Genomic DNA, 24,458 nt, shown 5'->3' with positions numbered 1-24,458 from the left:
GTAACGCCATATCCTTCCTAAGGTACGGAGACCAATATTGGACGCAGTATTCCAGATGCGGGCGCACCATCGCCCGATACAATGGCAGGATAACTTCTTTTGTCCTTGTTGTAATACCCTTCTTGATTATGCCTAGCATTCTATTTGCTTTCTTAGCGGCTGTTGCGCACTGTGCCGTCGGCTTCATTGTCATGTCCACCATTACCCCCAAGTCCCTTTCTTGGTTGCTCTCATTCAATAATATCCCTCCCATCGTATAGTTGTACCTCGGGTTTCTGTTTCCAACATGCAATACTTTACATTTCTCAACGTTGAACTTCATCTGCCATCTCGCCGCCCATTCCCCCAATTTGTTCAAGTCCCTTTGCAATTCTTCGCATTCCTCTTTAGTCCCAGCTCCACTAAATAGTTTTGTATTGTCCGCAAATTTTATTATCTCACACTTCGTGCCTGTTTCTAGATCATTTATGAATATATTAAATAGCAGCGGCCCGAGCAATGAGCCCTGCGGAACACCACTCGTGACCCCCATCCAGTCCGAGTAGTGGCCCTTCACCCCTACCCTCTGTTTCCTACCCGCCAACCAGTTTCTGATCCATCTATGTACGTCTCCGTCCACTCCATGGTTCTTCAGTTTCCGGAGTAGACGTTCGTGAGGCACCTTGTCAAAGGCTTTTTGGAAATCAAGGTATATGATGTCTATGGGGTCTCCTCTGTCCATCCGTTTGTTAATTCCTTCGAAGAAGTGCAATAAGTTCGTTAGGCACGATCTCCCCCTGCAGAAACCATGTTGGGTTGTTTTCAAAAGTTCGTTTCTTTCCAGATGTTCATCGATGTGTTCTTTAATCAGTGCTTCCGTCAGTTTCCCCGGAACCGAGGTCAAACTCACTGGTCTGTAGTTTCCCGGGTCACCTCTTGATCCCTTTTTAAAGATGGGCGTGACATTGGCTATCTTCCAATCCTCCGGGATCATGCCTGTTTTCAAGGATAGGTTGCAAATTTGCTGCAGTAGTTCCGCTATCTCCTCCTTTAATTCCTTCAGAACCCTGGGATGGATTCCATCCGGACCCGGGGATTTGTCAGTTTTAAGTTTTTCTATCTGCCTGTGTACATCATCAAGACTCACTTCCATGGATGTTAATTTTTCTGCTTGATTTCCATTGAAGATTTGTTCAGGTTCCGGTATGTTGGTTATGTCTTCGTTTGTAAATACAGACGAGAAGAACATGTTGAGTCTTTCTGCGACTTCTTTCTCCTCCTTCACCGCTCCCTTCCTGTCTCCTTCGTCCAGCGGTCCTACCTCCTCCCTAGCTGGCTGTTTCCCTTTAACATATCTGAAGAACGGTTTGAAATTTCGTGCCTCCCTGGCTAGCCTCTCTTCATACTCTCTTTTGGCTTTTCGAACCACACGGTGACATTCTTTTTGATACTTCCTGTGCTCCTTCTGTTTCCCTTCAGTTTTGTCCTTTTTCCATTCCCTGAATGAATTTTTCTTATTGCCTATCGCTTCCTTCACTATTTTAGTCATCCATACTGGGTCTTTTGTTCGACCCTTTTTGCACCCCTTTCTGAATCTGGGGATGTGCAGTTTTTGTGCCTCGCTCACTGTGTCTTTGAAAACAGACCAGGCATGTTCTACTGTTTGCCATTTTTTGGAAGTGTTCCTAAGTTTCTTCCTTACCATTTCCCTCATTGCTTCATAGTTTCCCTTCCTGAAGTTGAAAGATGTCGCTATGGTTCTCTTTCCGTTCGGTATGCCTACTTCAACCTTGAACTTGATCATATTATGATCACTGTTTCCCAACGGTCCCACTACTTCCACTTCCTTTGCAGGTCCCCTTAGTCCATTTAGGATTAAATCCAGAGTGGCATTTCCTCTCGTCGGTTCTCTAACAAGCTGCTCCATGAAGCAATCTTGTATAGCCTCCAGGAATTCTGTCTCCCTAGCGCATCTTGAGCTTCCAAGACTCCAGTCTATCCCAGGATAGTTGAAGTCTCCCATAACAACTGTGTAACCGCTTTTGCATTCTCGCTTCATCTCGGCATCCATTTCTTTATCGCTATCTCCGGTTTGCCTGGGTGGACGATAGTATAGGCCCATCTTTATTTCATGCCCTTTCCTACCCGGTATTTTAACCCATAGCGATTCCAGTTTGTTGATCATCTCCGCTGTGTCCATTCTTGTCGATTGTATGCTTTCTTTTACGTATAGGGCTATTCCTCCTCCTTTCTGACCTGACCTATCCCGGCGATAGAGCTTGTACCCCGGCAGTGCTGTATCCCATTTGTTTTCCTCATTCCAGCACGTTTCAGAGATTCCAATGATGTCTATGTCCTCTGCATTGGCCATGGCTTCTAGCTCCCCCATTTTGTTTCTTAAACTCCTTGCATTAGTATATATGCAGTTTAGATCCTGGCATTTTGTTGTCTTCATTTCTTTTCCCTGTGCTTCAGTCTTTGGTGTCTTCTCTTTTGCTACAATCTTTCTAACCTCCTCTTCTGGGTTAGTTGACTCCTGTAATTTGTCTCTTGTTTCTTCCCTGCCTTTTTTCCCCTCAGTATCTTCACGGGATACCTTCTTCCGAATCATCGACGCTAGGTCGACTGTCGGCTTTCCCCTTTCTCTTAGTTTAAAGCCTGTTCTATTCCTCTCTTGACGTTGTTTGCTAGAAGTCTTGTTCCCGCCGCGCTCAGGTGCAGTCCATCTCTCCTGTAGAGCTTGCTCTTGCCCCAGAACGTTGTCCAGTTTCTCACGAAGAGGAATCCTTCTTCCTCACACCATCTCCTCATCCACGCATTTATTGATTGTAGTTCTTCCTGCCTTTTCACATCTGCCCTCGGTACCGGTAGAATCTCTGAGAATACTATCTTCTGGGCCCTTATGTTTTATTATCTGATGTATTTCCATTTTAAATTATATTCTTCGCTGTATGATCAGTTTTTATTTGTTGTGAACCACCTAGAACCATTCCTGGTTAGGCAGTAGATAAAAAATAAAATGATTATTATTATTATTTTATGTGGACTATGAATTTGTATATTTCTTAATAAAGCCATCTCCACAGAGTTTTTGTTTTTGCTGGATTCGCAAGTCTACCGTACCCTAATAGCAGGAACGTCCACAAGGGACGTAACAAGGACCTACTTATGAAAACGCAGCACCAAACACTACAGTGCGGGCTAGAACATCAATCAACCTAGTAGAAAATGATCCTTTCAGGATAGGAAAACAAACGCTTCCTCAAAGCGACCCCCCCTACCTCTTGAACGTTCCACTAACCTCTCGCTCCCATTTGCATTAATTTTTATCTTAATATTTTTTTTTACACACTTATGTCCTTTTCCTCTTGTCTGGTGAGTTCTGTCAGTCTTGTAATCCCACCCCATACATAATTTTAATAGTCATTGTTTTATTTTACCTTATACTGTATGTTTCAAGTTTTATTTTACTTTGATGAATCGCTTATTTAGTTTTACTATGCGAGATACAACATTAATAAAAAATATAAGCATATATTTAAACATATCATTTAAAATTTAAAATAATGGGTTAGACCAGTGGTTCCCAAACCTGTCCTGGAGGACCCCCAGGCCAGTCGGGTTTTCAGGATAGTCCTAATGAATATGCATGAGAGAGATGTGCATATAATGGAGGTAATAGGAACGAAAAGGGGGGAGTCCAACCTTCCAAGTTTCCAAGTTTATTAGTTTTTAATATCCCGATCATAAAATGAATATCTGACCGGTTTACAATTATAAAAAAATTTAATATAGAGTAGAGAGAAATAAAAAAGAGTGTAAAAAGTAGATAGAGTGAACAAATATGACATTTACAGACAAACTAGAAAGTGAGGAAAGATGGGGAGGTGGGAAAAGTTACATAATTATAGAAGAAAAAAGGATATAGAGGAAAAAGGGGATGACACATAAGGGGTGGGGGCATAATAAAGAAGAAGGTGGACTGCTCTAAAAAAAAAAAAAAATAAAAAAAAAAAATAATAATTTTAAGATTAGGATTTATCGTATGCATCTTGAAAAAGGAAAGTTTTGAGATTAACCTTAAATTTTGGTAGTTGTAGTTCATCACGAAGATATTGAGGGAGAGAATTCCATAAGGTGGGTGCTGTTATTGCGAAATTAGTTTTTCTAGTGTAATAGGATTCTTTTAAGGATGGTATATAGAAAAGTTTTTGATCAGTAGATCTTAAAGAACGAGGTGAACTTTGGGGTATTAATAATTTATCAAGAAATAGAGGTAAATGAGAGATTTTAATTTTGAAAGAGAGGAGAATAATTTTATAAGTTATACGGTGAGTGATAGGAACCTTGTCTGCAGTGAAAAAACCAACCAGGAAGAAACAAGCCAAAACTGCAGATATGTACAACGATGTAGGCAAAATTTATTGTGACAACCAAAACTATGTATTAAAACCTTTTTACCACACAGGGGACCCAACACGGTCTGTGTTTCGGACAACCTTCATCAGGGGTCCATGGTAGAAAAAGGAAAAAACATGTGTCCCAACAAATGTTGAAAAGTATATAATAAAGCCAAACTGATGTTATGTCACGCCGAGAGTCATTTTGAATAGTAAAAATCGCTAGAGTAAAACGACTCAAATTATTTTCCTCTCTTACATGCTGAGGCAAAGGGATCCTTTTACAAAGGCGTGGTAGCGGTTTAACGCATGGAATACCGCGCATTAAACCGCCTGCCGCGCTAGTACCTAATGCCTCCATTGACGAGGCGTTACGATTTTAGGCTGCCGCGTGGTTAGCGTGTGATGAAATGTCCGACGCGATAACCCCCGTAGCGCGCCTTGATAAAAGGAGCCCAAAGTGTTCCAAAGTTGCAGAGCCGTCACTGAAAACATATCATGTCGTCGAGTTCCGATAACTTTCAGAGAGGGGAGCACTATGAGCTTTTGATTAGTGGACCGGAGAGAACGCGACTTACGATAAGGGATAAGTAATTTATTAATGAATTGAGGTTCATTAGTGGAAAGGGTTTTAAATACTAAGAGTAAAATTTTAAAAGTAATACGATGGTTAATTGGGAGCCAGTGAGATTTAATCAGAAAGGGGAGTGACATGATCATATTTTTTACCGTTATGAATGAGTTTGACGGCAGTATTCTGGATTATCTGAACGCGCTTCTTTTCTTTTTGCGTGATAGTTATGAGTTTTATACAATACTTATTGGAAACCGTTTAGCTATTCAGATGGTAAAGCAAATACGAATAAACTTGGATACTTGGAAAGAAGTACAGATCTCTCCTGCAAAGTTAATGCTAACAGAAAACCATGTCTCTTTCATATGCACAGAACATAGACAGACCCTGAAATAGTATAGAATAACTACCACAAATTAAAAATAGAAACACGTAGAAAAATATTCAATTGAATCCCCAAGCAGCCACAATGCAACACCAGAGAAAGAGAAAAAGTGATAGTCCCTGTACTGTGCAAAATATAGAGATAATAGACATAAATTTCCAAAACTAACATATTACATTCACTACATTAAAAGTTAACACTTGTATCATTCTCTCCCTCCTTCTCATACATCCCTATGTTCAACATCTCTCGCTCCTCCCTCTGCCTCTCTCCCATGGTTTAAAGAAAGGTTTGGACAAGTTCCTGGAGGAAAAATCCATAGTCTGTTATTGAGAAAGACATGGGGGAAGCCACTGCTTGCCCTGGATCGGTAGCATGGAATGTTGCTACTCTTTGGGATTCTAGAATCTTGTTACTCTCTGGGATTCAGGAATCTTGCTATTCCTTGGGATTCCGCATGGAATGTTGCTACTATTTAGGGTTCCGGAATCTTGCTATTCTTTGAGATTCTGGAAAGTTGCTACACCTTGGGTTTTGGCCAGGTACTAGTGACCTAGATTGACCACCGTGAGAACGGGCTACTGGGCATGATGGACCTTTGGTCTGACCCAGTAAAGATATTCTTATGTTCTTATCCAGCATCTCTCTCCCTCTCTTTTGTGCCCTGGGTCAAACATCTCTTCCTTCCACCATAAATTTTTACATTTCTTCCTCTCCCCATGCACCCATATTCCCCAGTTCTCTCTCTCTCTTGTCCCTCTCCTTGCAGTATCCCCTTTACCACATATGTGACATTTTCATTTTTATGCCCCTCTCCACCCCTTTGCAATACCTATCACTTCCTCCCTTCCATCCCAAGTCCTAAAATCCTTCTTCTCTTGTCATTTCAACCCGGTGCAGCATCTTTCTTTCCTATCCCTCCCCCACCACACTTACGGCTAACTCTGCCTCTCTTGCTGGCTCCTGCACCTCCCCCTCTCCAGTCTCCGGCTTCAATGGGTCAGAGTCGGCAGCAGCAGTCGCTACAGGCTGCTACAACAGATGCCTCTCTACCGCGTCCTGCCCCGGCAGAAACAGAAAGTTGTGGCAGAGGAGAGGCTTCTGGGTTAATGGATGCCAGCCTGTAGCAGTTGCTGCCGCTGGCTGATCCATTGGACCACAGGACCAAACCTGCTTCCCCGACACTGATGTGGAGAGGGGACAGGTGCCCGCCTATTGTTATACCATTGTCCTCTTTCCTGTGCCATCCATACATCATTCCTCCCTCCATCCCTGCTCGGCCTGGCTGTCTGCCATCCGTCTGTGTCTGTGGAAGTCATGATGTGTTCTGAGCAGCGGTTGGTTTTGGGCTAGGCTGGCATGTGGTGAGCAGGGTTAAAGGGTGGGGCACAAAGGCAAGCAATCTTTGAAAATTATGTCAAATTATATTTTAAAAGTTGAGAAGACAGATTATTTCTATTGAACTAAAAAGAAAATTTAAAAGCTACATAAATGTGTCACACTGCACAGAATAGTTTTTGACACCAGAAAAAGAGAAAGAAATGTGTGTGTGTGTACTGTGCAAAATGCCATCCTGCATCTGCCCCCTCTCTCCTCCATAAAGCGAGGCCATTTTGGGTTCAAAAGGGGTGAAGGAGAGCTGATAAATATGTCCCTATTTTGCGCCATAACACCAATAATACTTCTCGGAGCTCTGGAATAATCTTACCTCCCCACTTCGTAACTTGAGCTCCCTTCAACTATTCCGTAAGCATCTGAAAACTTGGCTATTCTTTAAAATGTAACTTTTCTTTCCCTCTCTGGTACACTAAGCCCTCTAACCTCTCTTCATACTTATTTCTATAATTCCATTGGAGTTCCGTTCTTTTCCCAACTCCTGTAAACCGTGCCGAGCTCCACGTTGTGGAGAAGATGCGGTATATAAACCCAAGGTTTAGTTTAGTTTAGTTTCTCAACATTCATTCCTACAAGAACTCCTGGTCTTGATCACACATGCAGATAAACCCTAAGGGGCTCATAATCGAAACGGAAATACATCTAAAATCCCGTGTAATCGGTACTTGGACGATTAATAAGACAAGTCGTCCAAGTGCCGATAACCGAAACGGGTTTGAGACGTATTTAAAAACAGCTTAGGTCTCTTCAGTGCTGCTGTACGCCCAGAGCTGAAAGAGGCGTTTTAGGAGGAAGGGTCTGGGCAGGACGTGGGCTGACCTAGACTTAGTCATACTGTAAGTAGAACCGAAAGTGTAATGAGGCTGCCTGGATGGAACTTGTACGTTGTGACTTAGGTGATGTAAAAGCAGGTTTAAGTGCCCAGAAGGTATCCAAAGTGACTGGATAACCACTGCAGACACAAAGTACAGACCCCCAAACACTCCCCCAGTGATCACTGACCCCCTCACTACACCATAAAAATCGGAATAAAAACGTACATATCTGTCTCCAGAACATCAGCACCTGGCATAGGAAAGCCTAGTAGAACAGCACAGAGGAGGGCTTAAGTAGTCTGGGGCTATTGGGGTTGTAGACAGGTGGGTCTAATAGGTTTTGGGGGACTCACCATATAGGTATATGGAAGTTATGGTGAGATACTTATATGGCACCCTTTTTGTGAAGTTCGCAGCAGTGTCCTGTAAGGTATCCCCCTACTATGTTGCCATGTCTGGGTGTCCAGTCCATCTCTTTGCTGGCCCCTCCCATGTCCAAAAGGGCTTGTTCTAGGCGTTCTTGACTTGGATAAATTTTTGGATAAGAATGGGGTATAAAGATAGACGACTTAGCGGTCTGGCCGACCAAACAGCTGGACGTATAATTAGACGATTTTTGAAAAAAGAAATATTTTGGACGTATTTTTCGGGAATGGGCTTTAGACACTGCCAACTTTAGGGCGACTAGCGATTTAGGCCCGAAACAGACTTAGACGTATCTTTTGATTATGCCCCTCCACGCAAATACAGGACCACAAACTAAAGTCTTAAGAAACACAAATGAAACCCTAATGCCAGACTCTGCATGCATGCAGTGTAACACCAGAGAAATAGAAACAACTGCTTCTCTTCCTGAACAGTGCACAATATAGACAGCAGATGTAAATTCTTAAAACCAACATATTTCAATCATTAAATTGAAAATAAAATCATTTTTCCTACCTTTGTTGCCTGGTGATTTTATTTTTCTCACATCTTTTTCCAGTCTCTGGTTGTACTTTCTTCTGTCTGTGCTCTTAACTGTGTTTCCAGGGCCACCTTATCCATTTGCTGTTTTTCTCTCCTTTTTCACTTTCGGCCCTACATCCATCTTTGGCTTTTAATATTTAACTTTGTTTAAGTTTTCTTCTTCCTTCTCAATTCTATCTACTGTTCTCTGTCTTCCCTTCCCATCTATCCACATGTACCATCTCCTCCCTCTCTCTGCCTTTCCCCTCCATACATGTGTACCATCTTCCCTTTTTTTCTTCTCCCCTATTCCCATCTTTTCTTAAATAGCATTTTTCCATCTCTTCCCTTTCCCACTTCTCCCATTTCGGTACATTTCCTCCCTCTCTCTCCCCTTTCTCTGTATCCCTATGCAGAATATCCTCCCTCTCTCCCCCCTCTAGTGGTCTGACATCTTTCTCCTCTCCTTCCCACAGTCTGGCATCACTCTCCCCTGCACCTAGGAAGTGACATCAAAGGACAAACTGACACCGACGTGGGCATGCTGCTCACGCCAGAGGGGGGCACGGGGAAGAGGACGGGGGAAGGGTGCTACCGCCCCAGCCGGTGCTCACCCTTACTACGCCACTGTCTAATCTCTTTCAGATATATTCATTAGGGATTACCTGAAAACCCAGCCTCTTTGCAACTCCTAAGTAGAGAATGACATGGGGACAATTTTTTCCTGTCCCCGCAGGAACTCATTTTCCTGTCCCTGCCCCATCCCTGCAAGCTTCGTCCTCATCTGCACAAGCCTCAAACACTTTAAAATCCTAAGTCCCAACATTCTAGAGCTCAGATTGTGATGTCATAATGCCTCATTCCACCAATGCCTAAGCTCCGTTCTCACCTGCACAAGCCTCAAATTCTTTACATTACATTAGTGATTTCTATTCCGCCTGTGCCTCACGGTTCTAGGCGGATTACAAATTAGAAGAGATCTGGACATTACCGAAAAAAATTACGTAACAATGATTACCTAGAGAATTAGATAACAGTGATTCATGTACTTTACATGGTGTGGTAGAGGATTCAATTATAAGATATCTGGATTTTTCCGAAAGAATTACATAGCAGAGAATCAAGTGATAACAGGATACAGTGGAGAATATCAGTATATACGGGTTACAGAAGAGAAATTACCTAAACAATGACGTAAGAAGTTTGTTGGATAGTGAGGTAGATGCTTATTTAGGAATCAGAATATTTTTGGAAGGTAAGGTTCTAGGAGTTGACTAAAGTGTTATTCACGAGAGGGAGAGCTTGTGCGAAAGGGGAGGAGATTAGTTAGTAGGGTCGTGTTTTTTGAATAGAAATGTTTTGATATCTTTTCGAAACACTTTGATGTCTGTTGTTTTGATCATTAGTTTGGTGATGGTTGGGTCAATTTTCGCTGCCTGCAGTTAAGGCTGAGCTTACAGGAATGAGGCAGGGACAGGGACAGAAACAAAACTTGCATGGACGGGGAAGTTGAGTTCCTGTGGAGTCGGTGAAAAATTTGTCCCCCTGAGGACTCGGTTTGACAACCCTGACTTTGATCATGGAAACGTCCTGATAAAATCTGCTTTCCTAAACTTTACAGAGTAACTTTATAAGCTAAGGTCTCTCCGTGGGAGCTGGTGTCAAATTGTCTTCTTATGTGAGTGTGTGTGTGTATGTTAGCGTTACCAGATTTTGCATCTGGAAAAAGAGAATGTGTGGCTCCGCCCCATTCTGCCCCGGGCCTGCCCTCTTCTACCCCAGCCACGCCCTGTTCCACCCCTGACCCCTCCCCATTCTGCCCCCCAATCCCAGCCCCACTCAAACCTCGACTTGGCCCTGATCTCGACAGCTTTTCAAAACCCTGACAAAGTGCCGGGTTTTCAAAAGCCATCGAGACGCCCGGACAGTCCACTAAAAAGAGGACATGTCTGGGTAAATCCGGACGTCTCGTAACCCGTGTGTGTGTGTGCGCAAGTGTGCTCGTGTGTCTGTGTGTTTGCTTTCCCTATCAAAACTGCCATGGACAGACTTTTCCACCTGCTTTCTGTGTGTTCAGATGTTAATAGAAATAAAACACGCCAATACAGCCTCCATGCATTATTTACTAATTTGACTCATACCATGCCCCTGGGAATGACTTCCCAAACTGAGCCTAAAACTTCCCTTCATATTTAGCAAGACCGACAGAGAGTTTCAGAGAACTGATTTACCCAGACAAACCGTTATGGACTCCTAGAATCAGCTTTCACAAATGGCGTTCCACATGCCAGGTGCATGAATCCAGGATAGGGGATGTAGCAGGTTGCCAAAATGTTCTTTCTTTTGCATTGCAAGGAAGAACATTCTAGACACCTGTTCCAGAAAAAGTGCCAATTAAACCTGAATTGGTCTTTTCAGAAAAAAATGGCTTAATTACATCTGAGTTTGAGCTTTTGGAGGGGCTACCTCTGGACTGACTCCATCCTGTTTATATCTTTTTGAAGGTGTGGTCTCCAGAATTGTACACACTATTCTAAATGAGGTCTCACCGGAGTCTTATACAGGGGCATTAATACTTCCTTTTTCCTGCTGGAAATACCTCTCCCTATGCACCTTAGCATCGTTCTAGCTTTTGCCATCACCTTTTTGACTTGTATGTCCACCTTAAGACCATCACATGCTATCACTCCCAAGTCCCACTCCTTTTTTGCACAAAAAAGTTCTTCACACACCAAATTATACCATTTCCTCAGGTTTTTGAAAGCCCAAATGCATGACCTTATTTTTGGCAGCATTAAATCTTAGCTGTCAAATTTCAGACCATTCTTCAAGCTTCGCCAGGTCCTTCCTCATGTTATTTATACCATCAGGGGTGTCTACTCTATTGCAGTTTGCAAAGAGGCAAATCTTACCCAATAGCCCTTCAGCTATATTGTTTAAAAAAATGTTAAAAAGAATAGGCCTGAAAACTGAACCTTGAGGCCCACCACTGGTTACATCCCTTTCCTCAGAGCAATCTCCATTGATCACTACCAGTTCCTGACCCAGTTCGTCACTTTGTGTGCAACTGGGAGACATGTCCATGGGTCCATCGACGGGTACACCCTCCCTTGAAGATAGACACTCTAGCTCAAATTCTTCTTACGGCATCCCAAAGTTAGGCGGCCTTAGGAAAGAGCTGGTAAGGCTGGCTGGTTCACTGGCTAGCTGGATGGGTGTGGAAAAATGCTGAACATGGATGGAGAAGAATGGGAGAAGGGATGTGCTTCTTATGGGATGGAGAGGAATGGAAGAAAGAGGAGGAAATGCACATGGATGAAGAGGAAAAGAAGAGAGAGAAAGGAGGAGCATATGGATAAAGTGGAATGGAAGGAAATAGAGAGAGGAGATGCACATGGCTGGAAGGGAAAAGGAAGAGGAGAAAAGATGCATGTGGATGGAGGAATGGAGGGGCATGAATTTGGGATACAGAAGGGAGGGAGAGACTAGAAAGGGAGAATTGTGGGGCATGAGTGTGTGAGTGAGAGGGAAAGAGATGGTACACATGGGGAAAGGAAGAAAGAGGAAAATTGTTGGGCATAGAGAGGGAAGAATGAGGTAGAGATGCTTGGCGAAGAGAAGGATGAGAGGGAGAAATGTTGGATATGGTCATGGAGAGAACAGTGGGACATATTGAAAGGAATGCAAGGGGGAGGAATGTTGAACATAGTGGTGGAGGGAATGGAGAGAGAGATGGCATGTGCTGGAGAAGGGTGATAGAAGGAGAAATGTTGGGCATGGGACTATTGGGCAGTGGTGAAAGATGCTGCACATGATCCGGGGGATGAGAGAGGTAGAAATATTGGACGTGGCAGTAGAGGAAGTGGGAGAGATGCACCCTGGATATATCTCTCTCTTTCCCCACTCCCTTTGCAGCAAGGGAGGAAAGAGAGAAAGACAGATGGACAATGAGAGAGAGAGGGAAACATGTCACCAATAGGGGTGGAGGAGAGAGGAAGAAAAGTTGCACTCATGGAGGGACAGAGAGAGATGTTGGTTGGGGAAGGGAATGAGGCCCGAGGAGAGGAAGCCTGCAGGAGGCAGAAAGAAAGAAATATTGGATGCACAGTCAGAAGGAAGTGCAACCAGAGACTCATAAAATCACCAAAGGTATGAAAAATTATTTTATTTTCAACTTAGTGATTGAAATGTGTCTGTTTTGAGAATTTATATCTGCTGTCTATATTTTGCACTATATTTGTCTATTTTTTTTTTACACCTGTTCTTGAGGTGACATTGTATATTTTAAAGTCATTTGCCTTGACCTCTTTGAAACATTTTCCCTGCATACAGTGTGCTTTGTGTTTTTTAATTGTGTGGTTACCCTTATGTATTGTTAATAAGATTATATTGTGTGTATATGAAAAATGAATGGAAGAAATTGCATTACAGTTAGTACTATTATTATGGGGGTGGGGTCTGGGGCGGAGCTTAGGTGGGAGTACTCGATTAATATTTGTTAGACTTAGGGGGTACCTGGCTTGAAGAAGTTGAGAAACACTGCAATATGTTACTCAATGACTTCGTGACAAAGGTTCCACTATAAAGTGTTCTGCAAATTCCTAAAAACATTTTTATTCCAGAAATTTATATTACACATGCCTTACATTTGTGGGAAGACTGAAAGAAGCTGTTAATTCCCCGGTAGTCCTAGTTGTCTAACTTGTGAAGCTACAGTTATGTGCGGGATATAAATGTTTTAATATAATTTTGGAAATTTCAGCAGGAATGGAAGGCAAGGATCCCCCCAAATTCATAGAGACATTTCTGCCCAAGGTACTAGAAATGAAGTAAAAGGAATTCAGGAAACAGGGCTACAGTATTAGGTAAGCCATAAGGAGTGAACAGCCACAGAAACATCCTTATTCACACTCCCTGGAGAAAAGACCGACAGTGGAAGGAGAAAGTTCCAGAACATCCGATTTATAGACTGCTAGACCAGGAGGAAAGGACACTCCCTGGACAGTCTCTATCTGTCTCTTTCACTTTTAAATAATTCAGTGGCTCCAGCCGCAGCTGTCCTCCAGGGAAATCAGCACCTGACATTAACATTTCAAAAGCGATCCTCCAGCTCAGAAATTTAAACCTCCCCCGAACCTTTCTTTTTTTTTGTAGCATTAAAAGGGAAGATCCAGAGACCAACCATTTATGAAACAGAGGTGTTACAGAGTCTGAAGCCTATCTGCTCTGACATATTACCTGTAACTGCACGACTTAACACTGGTCTGGCGCCCCTTTGAAATCACTTCCTGGTCACGGGGCCAGGAAGTGACCTCAGAGGGAAAGCCAACACCGGCGCGAGCACCCTTGCATCCTTCCCAATTAAGTTTTAGCTTCTTGACCCGTTTACAATGGTTACACATCCCGGGGCAACGAATAGGGATGGTTACACATCCCAGGGCAACGAATAGACCCAGTAGGCACGTGCCTAGGGCCCAAAATGGTCAGGGGGGCCTGATGAAAGAGAGTATTTTTTTTTTTTTTCCAAACGGTGATGGGCCCCCCCAGCATCGATTGGCAACGTGTCCACCCCCGGATCAGCAACGCGGGCCCCCCATCAATGGACCGATCGGCAACGGACCCTCCTCCCCCATCAATGGAAAATAAGATGAGCAAGGAACGCGGGTAAGAAAGGCAACACCAGCTGTAATTTTCCAAGCGGTGCTGCTTGCCCAAAGCTTCCCTTTGACCCAGCTTCCTGTTTCCGCCGGGGCGCGTCAGAACAGGGAAGGAGGCCCAGTGTACTTGTGTGCCTAGGGGCCCTCGAAGAATTAATCCTGCCCTGCTGATCCCGGTTTTCTCTCATTCCAGCTATGGCCTCGAAGGGCTGCTTCTGGATCAGATCAAGTTGTTCCCGATAATCCAGAGTCCTCAGGTGACACCCCTGGCCTAGAGTCACCAGCTGCGCTGGGAACCACCGCAAACCCTGAACCACGCTCACAGTTACAGCACCCCCTAATATGGAATTCTTTACCGGCTCACTTGAGGGAAGAAAAAAAGATCTAGGCAAATTCAAAGGACTCCTAAAAAGTTTTCCATTCAAAGATGCTTTTGAGCTGCAAACTGTAGCTACCCTTCCTTGCCTCGTGGCTTTAGTTCGCTTATGCTTCTCGCCTTACTCTTAAAGAATCTTAAACTACCTTCCCCTTCCTCTTGTTATAACCTTTTTATGCTTACTTTTCTTTAATTTTTTTTTAATATTAGTTTTTATTGGAGCAGACACAGCCAGAGCATGACAGCACAAATACAGCTTTCCATAGGGACTTTATTGTAGCTCACTCCTCTCCCACTATGTTTTCAGTAACATAGTAAATGATGGCAGATAAAGACCTGAACGGTCCATCCAGTCTGCTCATTAGTTATACCCATTAAAAATACATGATTAAATCAATTTGTCTCTTCTTTGATATTTCTGGGTCATAGACTGTAAAGTCCACCTGGTGTTGTCTTCGGTTCCAAATGCTGAAGTTGCCGTCCACGCTCACTCCAGCCTATCCAGCCATCCTGTTTGCAGGATATCTACCATAAAGTCTGGCCAGTAACATCCTCATGTTCCAAGTTAGTGGAGTTCCCATCGATGCCCTCCCCAGCCCATCCTACACCAAATCACCACATATGGGACACAGACCGTGCAAGTCTGTCCAATACCGGCCTTAGCTCTTTCATTTACATTCTTTGTTTTCTAATTAGAAATCCTCTGTTTATCCCACGCTTTTTAAAATTCCATCACCGTTTTCCTCTCCACCACTACCCTTGGGAAGGTAATTATTGATGTGGGTACCAAGGGCTAGATTCTCAAAACATCATGGTAAAAAAAAATCGATGAGTCACTGTAGCAGCCATTATTGTAGTGATTTCAAAAAGGCGAGTCATTCTAAAAAAACACATGCATGCTAATATGTCTGTTATCATCTTCGTCTTAGTACATACAGCGTTTGCTTAATAAAACTACATGTATTCCTCTTAGGGTTTGTTTGTTTTTTAAAAATGTACATCGCCTAGAAGTTTCGATAAGCGATTAATCCAATTTTTAATAAACTTTAAACGCACACTACTCAGTCTTATGGCTTCAGCAAGTTTCGTGGCTCGAAAAGAGTGTGACTATCAAGCTCTTCTATGTGGGTAACGTTAACAGCGCACCAGCCTCCAGGAAACACAGTCTGACAGTGTGTTAGGTGTCACTTGTAGTTTAATTAAAGTCTTAATTTGTGCAAAAGTGTCTCATTAAGAGTCCTACGGAGGTATCTGTGCACATCACTGGAACACTGCCTTCTGTCTAGGGCAGGTGTTGCAGGAAGGGCAATGAGAGCAAACTGTCACAGGGGTCCCCAGGCTGACCTACAGCTGATGGAGATACAACCTACGGTTGGCTTTGGGAATCCTTTTCGGATTTCTGTCCTAGGACTCAGCAGGCCTACCTACAGCTGATGGAGACACAACCTACGGTTGGTTTTGGGACTCCTTTTCGGGTTTCTGTCCTAGGACTCAACAGGCCAACCTACAGCTGATAGAGACACAACCTACGGTTGGCTTTGGGACTCCTTTTCGGGTTTCTGTCCTGGGACTCAGCAGACCTACCTACAGCTGATAGAGACACAACCTACGGTTGGCTTTGGGACTCCTTTTCGGGTTTCTGTCCTAGGACTCAGCAGGCCTACCTACAGCTGATGGAGACACAACCTACGGTTGGCTTTGGGACTCCTTTTCGGGTTTCTGTCCTAGGACTCAGCAGGCCTACCTACAGCTGATGGAGACACATCCTACGGATGGCTTTGGGACTCTTTTTCGGGTTTCTGTCCTGGGACTCAGTAGACCTACCTACAGCTGATGGGGACACAACCTACGGTTGGCTTTGGGACTTCTTTTCGGGTTTCTGTCCTGGGACTCAGCAGGCCTACCTACAGCTGATGGAGACACAACCTACGGTTGGCTTTGGGACTTCTTTTCGGGTTTCTGTCCTAGGACTCAGCAGGCCTACCTACAGCTGATGGAGACACAACCTACGGTTGGCTTTGGGACTCCTTTTTGGGTTTCTGTCCTAGGACTCAGCAGGCCTACCTACAGCTGATGGAGACACATCCTACGGTTGGCTTTGGGACTCCTTTTCGGGTTTCTGTCCTGGGACTCAGCAGACCTACCTACAGCTGATGGAGACACAATCTACGGTTGGCTTTGGGACTTCTTTTCGGATTTCTGTCCTGGGACTCAGCAGGCCTACCTACAGCTGATGGAGACACAACCTACGGTTGGTTTTGGGACTCCTTTTCGGGTTTCTGTCCTAGGACTCAGCAGGCCTACCTACAGCTGATAGAGACACAACCTACGGTTGGCTTTGGGACTCCTTTTCGGGTTTCTGTCCTGGGACTCAGCAGACCTACCTACAGCTGATGGAGACACAACCTACGGTTGGCTTTGGGACTCCTTTTCGGGTTTCTGTCCTAGGACTCAGCAGGCCTACCTACAGCTGATGGAGACACAACCTACGGTTGGCTTTGGGACTCCTTTTTGGGTTTCTGTCCTAGGACTCAGCAGGCCTACCTACAGCTGATGGAGACACAACCTACGGTTGGCTTTGGGACTTTTTTTCGGGTTTCTGTCCTGGGACTCAGCAGGCCTACCTACAGCTGATGGAAATACAACCTAATGTTGGCTTTGGGACTCCTTTTTGGGTTTCTGTGTTGGGACTCAGCAGGCCTACCTACAGCTGATGGAGACGCAACCTACGGTTGGCTTTGGGACTTCTTTTCGGGTTTCTGTCCTAGGACTCAGCAGGCCTACCTACAGCTGATGGAGACACATCCTACGGTTGGCTTTGGGACTCCTTTTCAGGTTTCTGTCCTAGGACTCAGCAGGCCTACCTACAGCTGATGGAGACACATCCTACGGTTGGCTTTGGGACTCCTTTTCGGGTTTCTATCCTGGGACTCAGCAGACCTACCTACAGCTGATGGAGACACAATCTACGGTTGGCTTTGGGACTTCTTTTCGGGTTTCTGTCCTGGGACTCAGCAGGCCTTCCTACAGCTGATGGAGATGCAACCTACTGTTGGCTTTGGGACTCCTTTTTGGGTTTCTGTCCTGGGACTCAGCAGGCCTACCTACAGCTGATGGAGACACAACCTACGGTTGGCTTTGGGACTCCTTTTCGGGTTTCTGTCCTGGGACTCAGCAGACCTACCTACAGCTGATGGAGATACAACCTACTGTTGGCTTTGGGACTCCTTTTTGGGTTTCTGTCCTGGGACTCAGCAGACCTACCTACAGCTGATGGAGATACAACCTACTGTTGGCTTTGGGACTCCTTTTTGGGTTTCTGTCCTGGGACTCAGCAGGCCTACCTACAGCTGATGGAGACACAACCTACGGTTGGCTTTGGGACTCCTTTTCGGGTTTCTGTCCTGGGACTCAGCAGACCTACCCACAGCTGATGGAGATACAACCTACTGTTGGCTTTGGGACTCCTTTTTGGGTTTCTGTCCTGGGACTCAGCAGGCCTACCTACAGCTGATGGAGACACAACCTACGGTTGGCTTTGGGACTTCTTTTCGGGTTTCTGTCCTGGGACTCAGCAGACCTACCTACAGCAGATGGAGATACAACGTACTGTTGGCTTTGGGACTCCTTTTTGGGTTTCTGTCCTGGGACTCAGCAGGCCTACCTACAGCTGATGGAGACACAACCTACGGTTGGCTTTGGGACTCCTTTTCGGGTTTCTGTCCTGGGACTCAGCAGACCTACCTACAGCTGATGGAAATACAACCTACTGTTGGCTTTGGGACTCCTTTTTGGGTTTCTGTCCTGGGACTCAGCAGGCCTACCTACAGCTGATGGAGACACAACCTACGGTTGGCTTTGGGACTCCTTTTCGGGTTTCTGTCCTGGGACTCAGCAGACCTACCTACAGCTGATGGAGATACAACCTACTGTTGGCTTTGGGACTCCTTTTTGGGTTTCTGTCCTGGGACTCAGCAGGCCTACCTACAGCTGATGGAGACACAACCTACGGTTGGCTTTGGGACTTCTTTTCGGGTTTCTGTCCTGGGACTCAGCAGACCTACCTACAGCAGATGGAGATACAACCTACTGTTGGCTTTGGGACTCCTTTTTGGGTTTCTGTCCTGGGACTCAGCAGGCCTACCTACAGCTTATGGAGACACAACCTACGGTTGGCTTTGGGACTCCTTTTCGGGTTTCTGTCCTAGGACTCAGCAGACCTACCTACAGCTGATGGAAATACAACCTACTGTTGGCTTTGGGACTCCTTTTTGGGTTTCTGTCCTGGGACTCAGCAGGCCTACCTACAGCTGATGGAGACACAACCTACGGTTGGCTTTGGGACTCCTTTTCGGGTTTCTGTCCTAGGACTCAGCAGACCTACCTACAGCTGATGGAGATACAACCTACTGTTGGCTTTGGGACTCCTTTTTGGGTTTCTGTCCTGGGACTCAGCAGGCCTACCTACAGCTGATGGAGACACAACCTACGGTTGGCTTTGGGACTCCTTTTCGGGTTTCTGTCCTGGGACTTAGCAGACCTACCTATAGCTGATGGAGACACAACCTACGGTCGGCTTTGGGATTCCTTTTCAAGTTTCTGTCCTAGGACTCAGCACACCAAGAACCAGCTCTGCTTCTGCCAGCTTTGAGCCTCCCACAACAGGAAACCCTCTCCCTATGACCTTAACCCTTACCAAACTCCAGAGGCCCTGTCCTTACCATGCAGCTGGACAGACAGCAGAACTCAAAAAAATCAGACCCGAATCTTTGTCATTGTGCTAGAATGGGAGGTACTGAGGAACCCCAAGACCAGATGGTATAGGCAGTGGAGTGGGGTAGGCAATTGGATCCAGGAGGCTGCCAAAAGTTTATCTAACAATGCACTGGCAATTATGGAGTTTGGGATCAGGACCAGAGATTGATTTATTTGGCCCCCTCTAAACAAAAATGTGTTCTGCTTCCCCTGTCAAACGGAGGATGAGAAGAATCAGAAAACATGAACCGGCCTAAACTGTCATGACGTGGCCTAGCCACAAGGCCCACTCACTTTGGACACAGGCTCTCCTAGCAGCGTTGCACCAGTGATGTGGCTGCTGGAGATCCCCAAGCCCTTCCTGCTCAAGACCCCTGGCATCTCTCTCTTGCCTCCTCACAGGCGATTCCGCGTCTCTCAACATTCCCCTCCCCCCTCCCCCCCCCGGCAGTGTACTTTTTAAACACTTCAATTCTTCACAGGTAGTGACTCAAACACGCTGCTGTGCTGGGCCCAGAGCCTTTCCTGTGATATGGCTCCGTCTATGCGAAGACAAGAAGCAGCATCAGAGAGAAGGTCGAGATATGCCAGATCGCCTGCGAGATGGGGGGAAGAGATAGCAGGTGGAAGCATAAGCTCTGTTGAGCAGGGACCATCTCATATGTGTTTAGTGTACAGTGCTGTGTACATCCGGTAGTGCTATGGAAATGATAAGAAGTAGTAGGATAGGGTTCTTGTGTCCTCCCCCTAACTGGGTGTCTGGCTATGCCACTGCTACTTCGGTGCGCAGACCTCAGTGCCGTGTGCTGCTTTCTCACCAAGCAGAAACATGACACCTTTCCTTACGCAGACCTCTGCCCCCCCCTCCCGGATCAGTTCAGCTAACACTCAGTTCCAGGGAGGTTTGGCTGCCCAACCTGTGCACTCCCTCTCATGGGAGCATAAGCTCAGTTCTCGGGTGGACTCCAACTCTGTTCACGGACTTGTAATCCAGCATCAGTTTTTAAAAATAATTTATATTCCGCATATCCTACAGTTCTATGTGGATTACAAATTATTCAGGTACTCAAACATTTTTCTCTAACTGTCCTGGTGGGCTCCCACTCTATCTAATGTACCTGGGGCAACGGGGATTAAGAGACTTGCCCAGGGTCACAAGGAGCAGTGTGGGATTTGAACCCACAACCTCAGAGTGCTGAGGCTGTAACTCTAACCACTGAGCCACATTCTCCTCCAATGCAATATCAGAAGTGAGCCAAGTATAGAACAATGAAGCCATTGTGACATCACTGATGAGGTTGGCTCCTATTGGTGGAATGAGCCATTATGACATCAGGGAAAGGGGGTGGGACTTGTATACTGCTTTTTGCAGCTTTACAACCACATTCAAAATGGTTTACATTCAGGTACTCAAGCATTTCTCCCTGTCTGTTCCGGTGGGCTCCCGCTCTATCTAATGTACCTGGGGCAATGGGGGGATTAAGCAACTTGTCCAGGGTCACAAGGAGCAGTGCGGGATTCGAACCCACAACCTCAGGGTGCCGAGGCTGTAGCTCTAACCACTGCGCCACACTATCCCACAGTTACCCTTGTTACTTGCAGCAGGGTTGAAGTGAGCTGTTTCCTACCTACTGTATGTATCTCTAAGTAGACTGCCAAGAGCACCCGCAAAGGGTGTGTGGTACAGAAGCGTGCAGGCACTCACCGATGTGCTTCCCGTACATATGATAGTAGAAGGAGATGCAGTAGGAGGTCCTGTAGGAAGGGGATTTGGCGGTGACGTTGTACAGGGGACTGATCAGCCGTGCCTTGTCTCCTTGCACCCGCGGCCGGGAGGCTTCAATGAACATGTAGTAACCTGACAAGAAAGAGAGACGGAGGAAAGCACATGAGGGAGAAATCTTTTCAAAGCTGTTCCGAAGAAAGGTCGCGAGCCTGGCTGCCGACCCAAGAGGCGCAGACACGTCGATGCGCTGTGTCGATCTGCAGCGGTGGCTCTTGCAGTCGACTGAGCCACTGGGGCTAGCACAGGAGCTGCTGGTACAGTCAAAAATCAGAATTAAAGTGCATGGACCAATATGCTTAGGTCACACTTAATCGCGTAACTTTAATCACTCTTATAGCACCCCATATCACACTTATAGAACATTATACTCTGTCCCCTTAGCATTTTTTTTGCTCCTTCAGCTTGTCTGTGGTGTTCTTTGCTCACAGGTTTAAAGACAATAGACTGTTTTCAGTCCAATTCTTTAGATGTGAGTTTGAAAACCATTAGACCCCTGAGGAAGGCGTGTTTGCCGAAACACGGACCGTGTAGGGTCCGCTTGGATTTTCATCACAGTATTTTTTATCATTGTACTTTTTAAATTGAATTTTCATGGTTTTATATGTCAGTGTTTAATAAATTATCTCCAGAACATCTGTATCCACAGTTTTTGTTTTTGTTTTCATCGGAACATTATACTCTATCTCCATACATACTCAACCATACTCATTTATATCCCTAGGACCCCTGAGGAAGACACTTAGGTCAAAACATGGACTGTGTTGGATCCCCCATTCCAAGTTGTGGACATATTTTACTCCTGTTCTACTTGAATAAAAAGTCCTAATCAGGAACATCGGTCTCCACTGGTTGTTTTTTTTTGTTTGTTTGTTTGCTTTGGTTATGGCTCCACAGCAGCACCCACTGGCTGGAGTTAGGGAGTGCATCCACTGGGCTACAGATGGAGCTGCAGCCTGTGCCCCTGCCCAACCCGACAGAACTGGTATTGAAGTGGACGGGGGAAGATTATATAAGGACAGGAAAACTCCAGGCAGTTGCACATGGAGGTTTGTGGTTCTCTAACCCCACAACCTGTTTCTGACTGAGCTGGAAACCCATAGGAGCAGGAGGGAATGGGGCAGGACAAAAGACAGTTATTAACACTGACTGATTCTGGGCAATTGAACTGCAAGACGCAGCCTCACAATAAGTGAATTTGGGAACTGATCTTACAGATGCAGCTCAACAGTGACTGACCCCGGGGAACCATCTCCCAAACTACAGCGTCACAGTAATTGACTTTAGGAAACTGAACCCCAGGGTACAGCGTGACAATGACCTCTTTATTTATAAGAAGGGTCATGGATTTCATTTACTGCCTTTCTGTGGTACAATCAAAGCGGTTTACATATTATATACAGGTGTTTTCTCTTTTCCTAGGGGATGCTCAATTTTTTTTTTTTTTTTCGTTCAAAAGATTGGATTCCTCTACTAAAAAATTTGGGTTTGCAGCTAGACTCCAGAATTTTAGTTTGCTATAGGGGAGGGGATGGAGAGGGGATAACGGATGCATGGAGCTCTACAGAAGGATTTGGTGAGATTACGGAGAGCCAAAACATATGACTGCATCAAAGAAAAACAAATAGCTTACTGCAAAATAAATTACATTTTAATACTTTAAAAAGCTGGTTCCAGATATTAAGCATTCCGCTTTGTGTCCGCCAGAAAAAAAGATATCTCAGGAAGGAAGGAAGGGAGAAAACATTAATTGCTGTCAGCTTTCCCTGTTTTATGCTTCTCCCCAGTGTTCCCGAGAGTGGAATATAAACGAGACAGAATGGTGAAAAGAGAACCAGCTCGCCCAGAGCCAGGGCTGTGATGGAGGATTTCTCCCAGCCCCGACATGCACATATTAAACCCACCGAAAGCATGTACACTTTCCCATTCAGCATTTAACAAGAACTCCAAGATCAGCAAACTCAGGTTTACACGGGCCTAAAAACTTTTTCTCGGCTTAAGGCTACTGTCACCAGGGGTTAAGCCTTGAATTGCGGGTGTAAGAGATCGCCTTTCATACTTGATGGCAAGGTTACCATGAACTACCACTGTTCAACACAACCAGAAGGTGGCGCTAAGTGACAGCAGCCGGTGGTTCTAATCTGGCTCACATAACAGAGAGCAGAGTTCAAGGGGCTTCAAGAGGGTCGAGTTGGGACATAGAAGGAAGGGAGGGATTGGGAGGGAGCACAAACTTTGGACAAAGGAAGGAAGGAAGGAGAGACAGCAGCCCATGGCTCATATAACAGAGAGCAGAGTTCAAGGGGCTTCAAGAGGGTCGAGTTGGGACACAGAAGGAAGGGAGGGACTGGGAGGGAGCACAAACTCTGGACAAAGGATGGAAGGAAGGAGAGATAGAAGCCCATGGCTCATATAACAGAGAGCAGAGTTCAAGGGGCTTCAAGAGGGTCGAGTTGGGACATAGAAGGAAGGGAGGGACTGGGAGGGAGCACAAACTTTGGACAAAGGAAGGAAGGAAGGAAGGAAGGAGAGACAGCAGCCCATGGCTCATATAACAGAGAGCAGAGTTCAAGGGGCTTCAAGAGGGTCGAGTTGGGACACAGAAGGAAGGGAGAGACTGGGAGGGAGCACAAACTTTGGACAAAGGATGGAAGGAAGGAGAGACAGCAGCCCATGGCTCATATAACAGAGAGCAGAATTCAAGGGACTAGAATGAAGAAGCTTGTGTTTGACGCAGGAGTTCTCAGACAGGCCTAGCTTTCGGCATTTCCACCATGAGCACCTTAAACTCAACATGGCCAAAACCGGGTTTCTTAACTTTTTTCTCAAATGAAATTCCCCTCCATCTCTTTCAGAGTAAGTGCTGTAGACACATCCTCCTGCCGCTCAACCCGTTCCTCCGCCTGCTGAATGCGCACCGCGTGCCCTGCCACACTTTCCTTCAGCTCACCCAGGGCGGCATGCACTTTGGATAATTTGTCATCTAGCTAAAGTGCAGGTGAGCTCCTTAATGGCTGTATCTTGCGGTTGAATTACTGGCGGCTGTGACTCCCTCGCGGTAGACTCACGGGGGGGACGCCGTCTTATTCAGAGGTGTGCTTCCACGGAGCTTGGCTGGCCGCATGGTTTTAGCATAACACCCCTCCTGATGCAGACTGGCATGAGTAAACATACTCTGGAGAAGCAGAACACCTGCACACCTCAGTCTGTGTTATTTTTGTCACCTAAAATCCAGCTTGCAGGGATCTGTCGGCTGTATTAGCTGCTGCTGTAGGGGAGAGGAGGTTGCTGCCCCCCAGTCTCTTTTTCCTTCTGATTGTAGCATGAATGTTGCTACCATTTGAGTTTCTGCCAGGTACTGAGGATTAGCTACTGTTGGAAACAGGATATT

General features: G+C 45.5%; 1 protein-coding gene across 4 annotated transcripts in view; it reads right to left on the bottom strand.

The window, feature by feature from the left end:
- Positions 1–24,458, bottom strand: part of MDGA1 (MAM domain containing glycosylphosphatidylinositol anchor 1) — a 629,079-nt gene that overhangs the window by 110,643 nt on the left and 493,978 nt on the right. For all 4 annotated transcript variants that reach the window (XM_033939535.1, XM_033939538.1, XM_033939539.1 and 1 more), the window contains one exon: positions 20,990–21,142. In XM_033939535.1, coding sequence (XP_033795426.1) covers positions 20,990–21,142 — 153 coding nt within the window. The remainder of the gene's footprint in view (positions 1–20,989; positions 21,143–24,458) is intronic.

This window comes from Geotrypetes seraphini, chromosome 3 (genome assembly GCF_902459505.1).
Source record: "Geotrypetes seraphini chromosome 3, aGeoSer1.1, whole genome shotgun sequence".
NCBI classification, from domain to species: Eukaryota; Metazoa; Chordata; class Amphibia; order Gymnophiona; family Dermophiidae; genus Geotrypetes; species Geotrypetes seraphini.
This window is presented reverse-complemented; position numbering and strand designations above follow the sequence as displayed.